Here is a 16027-nt window from a genome sequence, read left to right on the forward strand (position 1 = left end):
AATGAAGGCCAGTACACCATACGCCTTCTTGACCACCTCCTCCACCTGCGAGGCCGATTTAAGAGTCCTGTGGACCCCAAGATCCTTCTGCTCCTCAACACTACTCAGACTTCTGCCCTTGATAGTGTACTCGTTCATCCCGTTGGTTCTGCCAAAATGGACGACTACACATTTATCCACGATTGGGCTCCTTGATGTCACACTCTTTCAATTACTGTTTTGATGCCAAGGGCAGTCACTAGCACCTCATTTCTGGCATTCAGCTCTTTTGTTTATGTTTGAACCAAGGTCAGGATTTGAGTGACCCTGGCTGAACCCAAACTGAGCATCAGTGAGCAGGTTATTGCCAAGTAAGTGCCACTTGATAGCGCTGTTGATAACCTCTTCCATCACTTCACTGATGATCGGCAGTAGACTGATGGCACTGTATTTGGCTGGATTGGTTTGTCCTGTATGTGTGCAAGTTACCTGGACAATTCTGGATAGATGCCAATCTTGGAGCTATATTGGAACAGCTTGGCAGCAGTTTTAATTTCTGGGGTGCAAGTCTTCACTAATATTGATTTGGAATATTGTCAAGGCTCATAGCCTTTGCAATGTTCAGTGCCTTCAACTGTTTCTTGTCGTCACATGGACTGAATTGCGTTAGCTGAAGGCTGGCATCTCTGATGCAGGGGACCTCCCGAGGAGGCTGAGATGAATCATCCACTCAACACTTTTGGCCGAAGATGGTTGTGAATGCTTGAGCCTTATCTTTTGTATTGGATTCCCCCATCATTGAGGATCGGGACATTTGTGGAGCCTTCTCCTCCAGTGAGTTGTTTAATTCTTCACCATCATTCACAACAGGATGTGTCAGGACTGCAGAGCTTTGATCTGATCCATTAAATTGCCTAACCCTGTCTATCTCTGGCTGTTTCCAATGTTTTGCATGCAAGCAGCTTAACTAGATTGATATCTCATTGTTACGTATGCCTGATGCTGCTCCTGGTATGTCGTCCTGCACTCTTCATTGAACCAGGATTGATCCCTGGCTTGTTGAAACTGGTAGAGATACGCTGGGCCATGAGGTTACAGATTGTGGTTGAGTACAATTCTGCTGCTGATGGCCCAAAGTAACTCACAGTTTCCTAGCCTGCTCGAAGTCTATCCCATTTAGCTCAGTGGTAGTACCACACAACACAATGAAAGCTATCCTCAATATGAAGATAGTCTCCACAAGGGCTCTGTGCTGGCACTCTTACAGACACTGTCATGGACAGATGCGTCTGCAACAGACAGATTGGTGAGGCTGAGGTCTTTCTCATTGGTTTCCTTATCACCTGCCACAGACTCAAGTGAGCAACTATTTCCTAAGGAATGTGCCAGTTTGGTCTATAGAGGCACAAAACCACTTTGGTGTTGGACCTTGAAGTCCCCAGCCAGAGTATATTCTGCACCCTTTCTGTCCTTAGTACTTCCTCCAAGAGATGATTCATCGGTTGGGGGACTAGGGGGAGGGGGGGTGTTGGTGGGTGGTGGTCAGGCATCAGGTTGTTGCTTGACTAGTCTGAGAGAGAGCTCTCCTAATTTTGGCACAAGTCCCCAGATGTTGACTTCATAGGGTCGAAGCTGGAGGGTCTATCCAGTTTCATTTCTCCTAGACTTTCTAGCAGTTTGATACAACTGAGTTATTTTTAAATTCCCCTTGAAAAGCCAATCACGTGGTCAGATCAGGTAGGGAAGGCAGATTTCCTCTCCTAAAGGACATTAATAAGTCAGATGGGTCTTTATGATAACAATGATTTCATGGTCATCACTGGGCTTTTAATTCTAGAATTTTTTTTTTATTGAACTCAAATATCATTACTGCTGTGTTGGGATTTGAACCTGGGTTCTCCAGACCATTACGCTATGTCTCTAGATTATTAGTCCAGTGACAAGAACACTATGCCACTGTCTCCCCTGGGTCAGTAGCTTAAGATGGCTGCTTTTAGCTACTCCCACCAGGTGATCTGTTCTCATAGTATGTCATGCTCATTCTGTCTAATACCATTCTTGCATATCCACTGCAGCCCATCTGCAACTGCACTGTGACATCCATCATCCAACTACACCTAGGTAGAACCCTTTCTGCTGCCCCCACTTTGCCCTCTAGAAGAGGGCTGTGTAGCTTTTCAGATCAAATAGCCAAAATTGAGGTTAAGAATTGCATCTTTTCACTCATGTATGGTAAATAAATATATCTTAAAAATCCCTTTTTTGCTGATTGTATTAATATATCTGTCCTCTTTTTCAGTCCTGGAGGATCCACAGCCAAAGCATAATTGGTCTGCTTCCCTTGCAAATGCTGACCAACATGTTATGTTCAATTGTGTGCTTTTTATTCAAATTTTATCTGTTTCATTTTCACTGAGAAGGTCATGAATCATGAGTAAAAATGTAGTTCTCTGGCAAAAAGTTATTTCTTCATTCATGTGATATGAGCTTTGCTAGGCCAGCATTTATTTCCCATCCCTAATTTCCCTTGAGAAGGTGGTAGTGAGCTACTTTCTTGAACGGCTGTAGTCTGTGTGGTGTGCAGTAAACCTTGCTGTTTAAATAAAGATTACCTTGTCAGTGAATTACAGGACTATAATTCGGCCATCATGTTTAGACATAGTTGTTGTCTAAACAACTGTCCAGTATTTTGTAACACATAATGGGTTGATTGCTTTGTTATGAATGCCTTAAAGGATTTGTTGCAAGTACTCTTCTTTCGGAGGGAGGTTTCTTTTCTTCACTATTACAATATTCTGAATCAGACAGTTGATACTGAGCTTTCTGTATCTGGATCTGTAGAGGTAGTGTTGTTGATCCTAGACACCCCCCCCCCCCCCCCCCCCCCCCCCGTAGGAACCTATTAGATAAATGAACATTCACTGAACTTTCAGGGTAATTGATTACATGGGAAACACTTTGTGAAAATTGTGGTATGGTGCTGCATAAAATATTGTTAACAGTACTGATTTTTCCTGAAATGATATTCCCATAATGATGACATAATACGATATGGAACTTAGCACAGTAGAAATTGTGGATTGCAAGACTTTTGGTGAGCTGTACCAAGTTAATTTTGGCTTGAATCACAGGGGTGTGGGCTCGTTGACCATAATTTAAAATCAGTATGTGATGCTGCAGAAGCTTCCTTTTTGGTACTTGCTCTGTTACATCCCGTGTCAGGTCTGATTTATTATGGGGCTGAGGGGGAAGGTAGGTTATATAGAGCTCAGCCTCCAATCAGCAGTGATTTGTAACTAGTTTTGTGAAAATGAATGAATGAATACATTGTGTGTCGTCTTGTTCAGTGTGGAAACATGTTAAATATCCTTACGGCTGAAGAATGGGAAGTTGGGATCTTGCTATTTAAGGTCAGTGGTCATGTGAGGCAATTTAAAATGTTTGATTTCTGATGTTCACTGTTGTTGTGTCACAGATGGAAGAGCGAAGGGACAGCATGCTCGAGACAGCCAAGCAGTGTTTTCTATCAGCGACACATTGTGAAGGAGATGGTGATGAGGAGGAGTGGCTCATTCACTACATGTTGGGCAAAATAGCAGAAAAGCAGAAACAACCACCAAAGGAATACTTGGAACATTACAATCAGGTCAGTATGGATCTTGGTCTCTATTCATTTCTTGTTAGAATACCTGGCATCAAAGGAACCTTGTCTTACTCTATCTAATGACCTTCAAAGTAAAATCTGTAAAGTCATGATAATGGCATCACTTCGACTAATGAATGACCCTGTTTCTGAGTTCTCATTTGGCTCATCTTCTCCACTGTCCTTGTCTGTTAAAAATGGGGGAGCATGCTTTTGATGCCTTAATGTGTTCATTTAAGAGGCTGTTCTAATGCATCAATTGAATCTGGACAATCTGGTCTCTAGAAGACTGACTAGCCTTTCGTAGGATTCAATTACAGAATTGCAAAATGCTTCATAGCTCTTGCTCGAGTATCCTGATGAAATATTGTTTGGTAGATTCCAAGCTCTAATGTGGTGCTTGATTCTCTTTACTCTGTCAGAGCTATAGAAACCTATATGTCATGTTATCAAAGATAACTATTAAATGGGATTGATCTTGTAATCTGATTTCTTCAGATGTGCCTCTCCAATAGAATATTCTTTCTGTTTCTGTGCATGTCCTCAACTTAAATTTGGGAAAAGGCTCCCTTCTGGCAGTCACCTCAATAGGAGGAAGAGAATATTAAATGGTTGAGAAACCTGCTGGATTTTTTTGGTGTCCTCTGTTCTTGTTTCAGATTCCAACACATGCAGAATTTTGCTTATTTTAATAAAACTGAAATTAGGTGACTTAATCACCATGTGCATGCAGTTGACGGTGGCAGTTACTGGTTTCTGTGGGAATCCGATCAGGGATGCAGACACAAGCAGAGAATGGATGAAAAGCTTCAGTGTTAGGAACACACACTGTCCCGACTTGGAAGCATCATCAATGTTCCTTCACTATTGCTGGGTCAAAATCCTAGAACGAGGAAAAGTTGACAAGCTATTGCAGTTGTGGGTTACTGCCTAAGATCCTGCAAATGTCTGTTGCAGAGCCCTACAATGATACAGAGGCAAAGAGGCAATGACTGATGTTGACTGGTAGCACAAAGCCACCAGGTCCTCTTGGACGTAAGGTTATGTCCCAATTTCTGCTACCAATTCATGCAAGCCTTTAAACCACTTGAGACTACACTGGTATTCCAGTATGTTGAAGGAAGTTTATCCTCTGCCAAAAAACCCTGTAAGAATTCTCACAACACCAGCTTTTGAGCTTTCAGAGCGCTGTTCCTTCATCACTCACCTGATGAAAGGGTAAAGCTCTGAAGCTCGTGATCCCAAATAAACCTGTTGGACTTTAACCTGGTGTCGTGAGATGATTTACTGATGTGCTGTCAGTTTTCCACATTTTACCATTCCACCTACTCGGATTGTTAGATGCAAGCAGGCCAGTTTATGTCGAGCAGCCGAGAGGGAGTTTGCATCTGAGGGTGCTGGTAATTATACCAATTTTCCTCTTTTGATTCTTCACTCTAAGTTTGGCTGTCTGCCTCTCTCAAATTCCTTGACTTTAGAAATTAGCATGAGTACACCTCCACTGATTTCTCTAGGTAAGTTGTTTCCTACTAATAGGGTGATTTACACCTGGCTCTTCTAGATGCCTCCTAATCTAGTTACTGGAAAAATCACATCTTTTGAATGCTGGCCATTACTGTTGTTAGGCAGTTATCTTCCTGTTGCATTTTATTACGCCTTGTTAAATTCTTGTTACTGCTGTTACAGGGCAGATCAATGACAGGAGGGAGTTTTAGGATTTTGACACAGCAACACTGAGGAAACATTGATTATATTTCCAAGTCATGATGATGTATGTCCCTAATAATGAAACTTTTCATTTACCCTCTGCAGTGATGAGAGCAGTTGTGGTATGTTGTTTTCTTGGCTCAGTTGTCTCACTAAGTTTAAACATTGTGAGTTCAAATCTCATTCCAGAGACTGAAGCACATAAGCTTGGCTAACACTCCCTTGCTGTATCGAGGGATTGCTGTACTGACGTAGAATCAGTGCAGAAGGAGACCATTTGACCCATCGAGTTTGCATCGACTCTTCAACAGAGTATCTTACCCTGCCCCATTCTCTTAACTCCACACATTTACCTTGCTACTCCCTCTAACCTAGACATCTTGGGACACTAAGGGGCCATGTGGCATGGCCAATCCATCTAATCTGCATATCTTTAGAATGTGAGAGGAAACTGGAGCACCCGATGGAAACTCACGCAGACACAGGTAGAACATGCAAACTCCGCACAAACAATTACCCAAGGCTGGAATTGAACCCAGGTGCCTAGCACTGTGAGGCAGCAGTGTTAACCACTTTGTCGCCCAGAAGTATCATTTTTCAGAAGCTTTAAACCAAAGGTGAATGTGAAAAATCCCATGGCGTTATTCAAAGAAGTGCGGGGGATCACTTTTTCTGGTGTCTGGGCCAAAAATGTATTCTTCCATCAATTGCAGCAGATTACCTCATCATTTATTGCATTGCCCTTTATGAAGCCTTGCTATATGTATGTTGGAATCCATGTTTCTCTACTTCATAATATTGACAATGCTTTCAAGTACATTTCTCTACAAAGCAAATTCAGGACACCCTGAGTTCATGAAAAACATTCTCTAAATGCAGGTTTATGCTTTTTGTCCAGGCGGCGCATAATCTTCATGAGGATGCAGCACATTATCCACGGAAGATCCATTACCACAATCCACCAGATCTGGCTATGGAGGCTCTAGAGGTACTGAACCAAATGACATGCAACCAAGATCCATAGGCTTTGAGTGCTTGAATATCTTCTGTGGCTTAACAAAAAGGTGTTTAAGTATACGGATATTCTTATGCCTGCAGCAAATGCAGTTAGATGTAAAATTATCTGGCTTGCAATTGAAGTCTGCAAAATTAAACAGAATATGAATGTTTGCCTGATAATTTAATATATATAAAAAAAGAAACAAAATGCTGGATTAACTCAGCAGGTCTGGCAACATCTGTGGAGAGAGAAACACAGTTCATGTTTCGAGTCCATTGAAACATTAATTCTGTTTTTCTCTCCACAGATGCTGCCAGACCTGCTGGGTTAATCCAGCATGTCCTGTTTTTATTTCAGATATCGAGCATTTGCAGTATTGAACTTTTAATTATAAATATTTGCCTGCTCTCAATAGATAAGCCGAATTGTTTTGAAAACATCTTTTGGGACCAACGCATCTGGAAGTGTGTGTTCTGGTTGCCCTTTAGTCGCTATGACTTTGGCAATCCTTTGCATTTTTATACCCTTTTTACTTGAACTTTTGGATAATGGATCAAAGGATATTGTGTGATTGGATATGAGAACAAAAGAGAGGTTGCGATTTCATTCTCAGTGTGTTAATCAGAAATCATCACTGTTTCAACTCTCAAGTAATTCTAGCCCCATTCATTACCTTTATCCCTCCTCCACCCAATATGTCTTGCAGGATGAGGGACATTTCACATTGTATTTAGTGGCCTTATTATGATTGATTTTCTTTATTGGTTCAGTAATTGTGGAAGAATGCCAGAACTTGAATTGATTCCAAAATTTACAAAAATCGATAGACTTCAAATGTGTATACTTGTTAACCATCATGCTGTAGTTACCACACATTTTTTTTGTACAGGTAAGGCATTTTTAAAAATAAACAGTAATTTCAAGGTGAGATCTTGTGCCCCAGTAACAGAAATTAGATTACAATTGAACTTTGAGTTTCGAAGTGACTGCAATGACTGTATTTGATTGTTTATACTACTTTTCTTCAGGGAGTGCTTGAGTAGTATTTTTAATAGTTAAACTTTGGCTCCAATCCTTAGACTGGTTTCTTATCCCAGCAATATAGCAAAATACCTTGTATTACATATATTTGAGACAAATGTATTTCTAACTGAAATGTTCAGGCTGCTAGTCAAATGCACCCTGCGAAAAACTAGTACAAATAGGTAAATATATTGTAGCCAGACTGAGACAGATTTTTGATCTATAAGGGAGCCTGGAATGATGACAGCCAGCAAGGAAGTGCAGTTAAGGTCACAATCAGAAAAGCCATGTTGAACTGTGGAGTAGGCTGAAGGAGAATTCCTGTTCCTCTTTCATATTTTATGCTTCTGATGTAATTTAGAAGACAATTGTAGATTTCTGGCTTCCAGTCAAAGGACCACATCATGAGATCCTTTTAAAAATTATTTTGGAGTGTGTATAAATTAAATCTTAGTGCATGCTTAATAATATCCTCCTTGTACTGATTTAACTTAATAACATCTCTGAAAATGGGGTGAGTGACGTACATGTTATAATTTAGGTACATCATAGATCACCATTGCTGTATCTGGTGTGAATATTGATGGAGGATTTATTTTAGATGTCGGGTTATCTGTTCATGGAACCATGTGTTGATGTTCAGGTTTACTTCAGGCTTCATGCCTCAATTCTCAAACTGCTGGAGAAAGATGAAGTGACTGTGGACTGTGAGATGCTCTTCAGCTACATCAAAGAGGCAGCTCAGGGGCCTTTTGCCAGAGGTGAAGAGAAGAGTACCTTTAAAGTCACTGAGAAGTAAGTTTATCAAATTAAGAGGGTTATAATGACGAATTGTACATGGGCACGAAGACAGGGCATTATACTGATGCCGTGGGTTTGTTTTTCTTTGATAATTGACAAACTATTTTTTTCACTTGCTCTTGAAATGTAAGCATACAAATATAAGAAATAGGAGGAGTTGGCCTTTCGCCCCCTGGAGCCTGCTCCACCAGTGATTAAGATCAGGCTTCCTCAACTCTGCCATCCTGCCATTTGATCATATTCCTTGATTCATTTAGTGTAAAAAAAAAAGTCCATCCATTTCTGCCTTGAATGTACTCATTGTCTGAGCATCCACAATCCTTCGATCAAAGATATTTTTCATCATCTTTAGACCTCGATAGCTGACTCCTTTTTCTGACATTGTGGCCCCTAGTTTTAGACTCCCCAACCAGGGAAAATATCCTTTCAGCATCTGTCAAGTCCTTTTGAGAAGTTTATATGTTTCAGTTTTTCTCTAAATGCTAGGGAAAATATAGATCTAGCTTTCTTAATCACCCCTTGTAGGACAATCCTCTCCTCCCAGGAATCAATCTGGTGGACCCACTACCTTTGACCTCTCATACCTATATTGAGCCCAAACATTTCGATTGTAATAATCTTATCCTTGTGTTCAAACCCCTCCATGGCTCCTATCACCTGTAACCTTCTGCAGCCCGACAACTCTCTCAGAACTCTGCTTGCCTCCAATTCGGACCTCCCCACTATCCCTCACTTCTTTTGCTTCATTGATGGAAATGACTTGAATTAGCTTCCTCCGCCGTTCTGCCTCTGCTTCTCCTCCCTCTTTTACAATGCGCCTTAAATTTACTGCCTTGACCAAGTTTTTGGTTACTTACCTGACATCTCGTCCTTTGCTTGGATTAACTTTTCTTTGGATTATGATCCTGCTAGTGTTTTGTGATGGTTTATTGTGCTAAAGATGCTATATAAGGGACGAAACAGGGATGTCAGTGCAGGCAGTGCAATGTTCCTCCTGTGGCATGTTTGAGATGAGGGACACCAGTAGTGTCCTGGCTGCGTATACCTGCAGGAAGTGCATCCAATTCCAGCTCCTTGAGGACCGTGTTAGGGACCTGGAGCTGGAACTGGATGAACTCAGGATCATTTGGGAAGCAGAGGCAGCTATAGATAAAAGCTACAGAGAGATAGTTACTCCTAGCAGTGATATGTGAGTGACTGCTAGAAGGGGTAAGAAGCAGTCAGAGCAGCAATTTTTTTTTCCCCCGTGGCTGTTCTTTGCAAAACAAGTACTCTGTTTTGGATGTTGTTGGGGAGGATGACTCAATGGGGGTAAGCACTGGGGTACAGGTCTCTGGCGCAGAGTCTGTCCTTGTTGCTCAGATGGGAAGGGGGAAGAAGAGGAGAGGAGTCATTGAGGACTCCATAGTTAAGGGGACAGATAGGAGATTCACGAGACTCACGGTTGGTGTGTTGCCTCCCAGGTGCCAGGGTTTTCGGGATCCTTAAGGGGAGGGGAACCAGCCCCAAGTCGTGGTTCACATAGGCACCCATGACATAGGTAGGAAAAGGGATGGGGATGTTGGACAGAGATTTAACTTTACAAATATTGACTGGAAAAGCTGTAGTTCGAGTACTTTAGCGGGGTCAGTTTTTGTCCAATGTGTGCAGGAAGGTTTCCTGACACAGTATGTAAATAGGCCAACAAGAGGCAAGGCCACATTGGATCTGGTACTGGGTAATGAAAGCGGACCAGGTGTTAGACTTGGAGGAAGGTGAGCACTTTGGTGATAGTGACCACAACTCAGTTACGTTTACCTTAGCGACGGAAAGAGATAGGTATATACCAAAGGGCAAAAGTTATAGTGGGGGGAAAGGAAATTACGAGGCGATTAGGTGAAATTTAGGATACGTAGGTTGGAGAAGGAAATTGCAGGGGATGGGCACAATTGAAATGTGGAGTTTGTTCAAGGAGCAGCTACTGTGTATCCTTGATCAATATGTACCTGTCAGGCAAGGAGGAAGTGGTCGAGCGAGGGAACCGTTGTTTACTAAGGAAGTTGAGTCTTCTGTGAAGAGGAAGAAGGAGACTTTTGTGTAAAGATGAGACGTGAAGGCTCAGTTACTGGAGAGTTACAAGTTAGCCAGGAAGGACCTAAAGAGAGTTAAGAAGAGCCAGAAGAGGACATGAGAAGACTTTGGCAAGTAGGATCAAGGCAAACCCTAAAGCTTTCTATAGGTATGTCAGGAATAAAAGAATGATTAGGGCAAGATTAGGGCCAGTCAAGGAAGTTGTGTGTGGAGTCTGAAGAGATAGGAGAGGTACTGAATGAATATTTTTCGTCAGTATTTGCACAGGAAAATGACAATGTAGTCGAGGAGAATAATGTCCAAAGCAAATAGATTTTGTGTTATTAGAGCAGCTGACCTTTGGGCAAACAGAACTTCAGTCAAGGCACAAGAATTATATAAATGACTCAACATATTTCACTTATTTTTGATTGACTCAAACCTTTTGTGCCGAATGCAGTCATTTAAAGTGAGTATGTATCTAACTTCTTAACCTAGCATGCCCACATCTGCTGGACAGGTGAGTCCGAATGTACCTCCAGTTAAACCTTGGCTCCACAAATAGCATTCCCGGCTATTTCTTGGGTGCCTCTATTTTGCAAAAGGTATGGCTGTATAACTGTGCAAACTCTGAGTCTGTTTGACAGACAACTTTTACCACAGGCGCAACTTCTTCCCATGGGCGTTCATTGAAATGTTCTGCTACTGCATCTTACAATCCTGCACTCGTGGTGCATGAAGGGGCAGTTAGTCACTTGCCATGCACATAATGAACAAGTCATTTTGGCCTTGTATACAAAAGGAAACTCATTCATCATGTTCCCTGTGGAAAGGAACATCACTGGAGGGGCCAGATGCTGCAGTGTGCTCAACTACTTTCACAGACCTGTTTATTGTTGTTCAGTTTTCACCTAACACTTCTGTCTTAACTGTGCCAACCCAGGCTGCAAAAATATTTAAAATCACTGCATGCACCAACATCCCCCTGCTGCACTCACCCGCCCCACACTCACCAAGCACCCTCCTGCTTTCACCAAACATCCTGCCCGCGCCCACATGCACCAGACCCTTTTCTCATCAGTATTCACACAGGTAAAAGACAATGTTGAAGAGTATACTGAGATACGGGCTATTAGACTAGACAAGATTGAGGTTCATAAGGAGGAGGTGTTAGCAATTCTGGAAAGTGTGAAAATAGATAAGTCCCCAGGGTCAGATGGGATTTATTCTAGGATTCTCTGGGAGCCTAGGGAGGAGATTGCAGAGCCTTTGGCTTTGATCTTTGTCTACAGATATAGTACCAGAAGACTGGAGGATAGCAAATGTTGTCCCCTTGTTCAAGAAGGGGAGTAGAGACCATCCTGGAATTATGGACCAGTGAGCCTTACTTCTGTTGTGGGCAAAGTTTTGGAAAGGATTATAAGAGATAGGATTTATAATCATCTAGAAAGGAAAGTCAACATGGTTTTGTGAAGGGTAGGTTGTGCCTCACAAACCTTATTGAGTTGTTTGAGAAGGTGACCAAAGAGGTGGATGAGGATAAAGCAGTTGATGTGGTGTACATGGATTTCAGTAAAGTGTTTGATGAGGTTCCAATGGTAAGCTACTACAGAAAATACAGATGCATGGGATTGAGGGTGATTTAGCAGTTTGGATCAGGAATTGGCTAGCTGCAAGAAGACAGAGCAGGTAGTTGATGGGAAATGTTCAACCTGGAGTTCAGTTACTAGTGGTTTACCGCAGGGATCTGTTTTGGGGCCACTGCTGTTTGTCATGTTTATAAATGACCTAGACGAGGGTGTAGAAGGATGGGTTCGTAAATTTTGCGGATGACACTAAAGCCGGAGGAGTTATGGACAGTGCGGATGGATGTTGCAGTTTGCAGAGAGACATAGATAAGCTTCAGAGCTGGGCTGAGAGGTGGCAAATGGAGTTTAATGCGGAAAAGTGTGAGCTGATTCACTTTGGAAGGAGTAAGAGGATTACAGAATATTGGGCTAATGGAAAGACTTGGTAGTGTAGATGAGCAGAGAGATCTGTGTCCATGTGTATAGATCCCTGAAAATTGGCACCCAGGTTGCTAGGGTTGTTAAGAAGGCATATGGTGTGTTAGCTTTTATTGGTAGAGGCATTGAGTTTCGGAACCGTGAGATCATGTTGCAGCTGTACAAAACTCTGGTGCGGCCGCACTTGCATACAGTTCTGGTCGCCGCATTATAGGAAAGATGTGGAAGCATTGGAAAGGGTGCAGAGGAGATTTACCAGGATGTTCCTTGGTACGGTGGGAAGGTCTTGTGAGGAAAGGCTGAGGGACTTGAAGTTGTTTTCATTAGAGAGAAGAAGGTTAAGAGGTGACTTAATTGAGGCATACAAAATGATCAGAGGATTAGATAGGGTGGACAGTGAGAGCCTTTTTCCTCGGATGGTGATGGCTAACACGAGGGGGCATAGCTTTAAATTGAGGGGTGATAAATATAGGACGGATGTCAGAAGTAGGTTCTTTACTCAGAGGGTAGTAAGGGCGTGGAATGCCCTGCACTAGTGGACTCACCAACTTTAAAGGCATTCAAATGGTCATTGAATAGACACATGGATAATATTTTAATAGTTTAGGTTAGAGGGTCATTAGATTGGTTCCACAACATCGAGGGCCGAAGGGCCTGTACTGCGCTGTTGTGTTCTATATAAATGCAAGTTGTTCTTTTAGTCTACGATTGAGAGAATTCAATCTTACCCAGGAGCTCCTGAGATTTACTTAATATCAAGGGCGGGATTTTACAGCCTTGTTTGTCCTGAATCAGTAAAATCCCACCTGAGGTCAACAGACTTTTTCATGGTCTGGCCCTCACCCGCTCCAATTCCCCTGGCTGCTGGAATGGTAAAATTCCTTAAAATGAAGGAGGTTATGGTAAACCTTTCGAAATCATTGCTTATACCTCAGCTAGAATATCCCCTGTCATTGTTCAACTCATCATCAACAATCAGCTGTTCTCTAACAGTAGGAGAGTTGGGCTGTATAGGGTATGAACTGGCACCGTTGATTTAGGGTAACCAAATAAGTTAAAATTTATGTTTGTTCTGTGGAATTGTAGGATTTGTTATCTTGCTATGAAAATTGAAGTATCTTTATTCTGGGGAAATCAAAACCCCCTCCATTCCTTTTTCTTGGAGAAGTGTAGTTTTGTGGATTTGGTTTTAAGGAGATGACTCACATATTTATACCATATTGGAGAATCTGCTGAAGGCAGCAGATGGAGGAAGAAAGGGGAGGGTGGTGGTGTTGCTAGCTAACATCACCACTGAAGTTCTTGTTGAGAAAGCAAATAGGAATTTAACTCGTGTTGCAATGACAAAAGAATATAACATAAAGAGCATTACAAATCTTAGGTAGTTTTGGACCTCTCAAATGGTGGAGCATGTCAAAACATTCAAAGGTGAGTAGAATGATGCCCTCTAAATTAAAAAAGAATCTAGGACTGTTTAACTTTGGCATAGTGAGGATAGTACCGAGGTTTTAAATTGAGAGAATTTTGCCAAATATTTGGTAAACAAGGAAGTTGTCTGGATACTGGATGAGGTTAAAAATAGGTAGAGGAACACTAGAAAGATTGGCCGTACTTGAAGTCACTAAGCTAGCTGATTTGGAAGGGAAGATGTTGAGGGAAGTAAGGGTAGAAGTTGCAGAGGAAGTGGCCACAATCCTACAATCTTTGGCTACTGGGTTAGTGCCAAAAGACAGGAGGATATACCCAGCCAGTCAGAAGAACACAACATGTCAGTGGTGGAGAAGCTTTTAGAAACAATAATCTGAGAGAAAATAAACAAACTGGAGTAATAAAATAGAATCAGCCTGGATTTATTAAAGACAAATTGTGTTTGAGTAAATTGCTTGTTTTTGATGAAATGAGAGGATGGATGAGGGCACTGCAGTTGTGTGCGCGGAGTTTCAAAAGGCATTTGATAAAGTGCCATCTAGTAGGCTGGTGAAAAGAATTGAAGCCTGGGATTAAAAGAAAAGGAACAGCACGAATACAAAACTAGCTGAGGGATAGAAAACTGAATTATGGCGAATGGCTGTTTTATTTTGGATTGGATTGTGTGGAGGGATATATTGCTATTCTTCAGAGTTTTGTACTCGGACCCTGCTGATTGCTGTATGCTTTGATGACCTGGGGTATAGGGCACAATTTTGAAATTTGCAGATAACCTAAAATTTGAAATGCAGTAAACAGTGAGGAAGATGACCTATAAAAGGACGTAGGCTAGCTAGTGGAATGACAAACCGGAAAAATGAAACTTGACACAAAAGTGAGAGAGAATACCTTTAGGTAGGAAAAGGGAGAGAGAATGCAAGCTACATGGTAAAAGGTTGCACGGGCAGAGAGATCGGGGTGTTTGTGCACAAATCTTTGAAGGTTAAGGGGCTCCAGACTCTCGGACTAAGGGCTCATCTATAAAATCTCAGGAATGAGATTAGGAAACAGCTCCTTGTGTGAAGGGAGGTAGATGTTTTGAACTCTTTACAGAAATGACAATTGACAATTAATGCTCTCAATTAATTTAGTAATTAAGATTGATATGTTTTTGTTCTCTAAAGGGATAGCGAACGAAGGCAGGAATATGGAGTTAATTTGCCGATCAGCCATGATCTGATTGAATTGCAGAGAGGGCTCACAAGGCTAAATGGTCTGAGAGCAACGGGAAAAATGGTTACAAAATCCTTTGTTATTCTGCTTTCAGTGCATCCTTAAGATACTAAAAACACATAGGCTGCTGTTTGAGGATGAAAATGTTTGGAAAAACAAGTAATTTGATTGAAGGCATAGTACTTTTTATTGTGGGATGATTTTGGTTTAGATTTTCTGTATGGAATTTTAATATTTTGTGGCTGCTGTGGAAGTAGCATTCTTGGTTCCGTTGTTGAAGTTTGAAGGGTTTTCTTGGGTCAACAGATTGTTTGCATTGTGTAACAACAGGGACATCTGGTGGTGGGAAGTGATGTTCTGTCGTTTTGGAGTCCAATGGTGTCTCCTGCCTGTTTGACATAGACCTGCATGTAACAGAATACTTCTGTTCTTTTGTAATATTTAAGTTGTTTGGTGAATGGTAACTATCATCTCACTTTTTTTATTCTCTTCTTCCATCTACTCTAGGGAGAAGTCCTGTACAAATGATGATGATTCCCATTCTTCTGTTGGAACCGTGCCAGGTCAAGGAAATCTTCCCTCAGGTCCAGGTCTGACATCCCCACCTTACACAGCCACTCCGATTGACCACGATTACGTCAAACGTAAAATCCCCCGTCAGCAGGCTTCAATTGATGGTATTTTTCTTGTTATAGATAATGGCAAACTTGGGAGGTGGTTAATAATTGGGGCAATCATAGGTGGTGAATTCTGCTAAATGCACAACACTGGGTGATGGTGTGTAGGGAAATGGGCAATATGGCTGCTATCTAGCTTCTCAAAAATGATGGGTTTTCAATCAGGTTTCTTTAACTTTTCTCGGTGCTTGCTTGGATTGTTGTTGGCTTGTTTAAGTGTCTGCTGCTTTGCTTTTATTTGTATGAAGTGCAATTTGGCTGCATCCAGTGCCTTTGCAGGAATTGTCATAAGAAGAATAAACTTTTACAGAAAGTCACCAGCATTGGCCATTGCTAACGGTTCCCTGATCCAGGCCTCCAAACAGTGTGTTCATCTGTAAAGCACAACAGGCAGTCACTTCAACTCTGTGGCTTTGTGATGATGCCTACATCCACCACTTGAGTTGATCCAGATTGTAACTGCTGCGGTTGCTGCCTTAGCCACTTGTGCATGCTCTGTGTC

The 16027-nt window shown here is 41.8% G+C and overlaps 1 protein-coding gene across 2 annotated transcripts in view; it reads left to right on the top strand.

Moving 5' to 3' along the window:
• Positions 1-16027, top strand: part of cabin1 (calcineurin binding protein 1) — a 464629-nt gene that overhangs the window by 91234 nt on the left and 357368 nt on the right. Inside the window, exons 23-26 of one of the 2 annotated variants that reach the window (XM_080208567.1) lie at positions 3455-3625; positions 6228-6317; positions 7996-8147; positions 15356-15525. In XM_080208567.1, coding sequence (XP_080064693.1) covers positions 3455-3625; positions 6228-6317; positions 7996-8147; positions 15356-15525 — 583 coding nt within the window. The remainder of the gene's footprint in view (positions 1-3454; positions 3626-6227; positions 6318-7995; positions 8148-15355; positions 15526-16027) is intronic. The other variant, XM_080208568.1, reaches the window with a different exon arrangement.

Source organism: Carcharhinus amblyrhynchos, chromosome 20 (assembly GCF_965287045.1).
Source record: "Carcharhinus amblyrhynchos chromosome 20, sCarAmb.v2.hapA, whole genome shotgun sequence".
In the NCBI taxonomy this organism is placed as follows: Eukaryota; Metazoa; Chordata; class Chondrichthyes; order Carcharhiniformes; family Carcharhinidae; genus Carcharhinus; species Carcharhinus amblyrhynchos.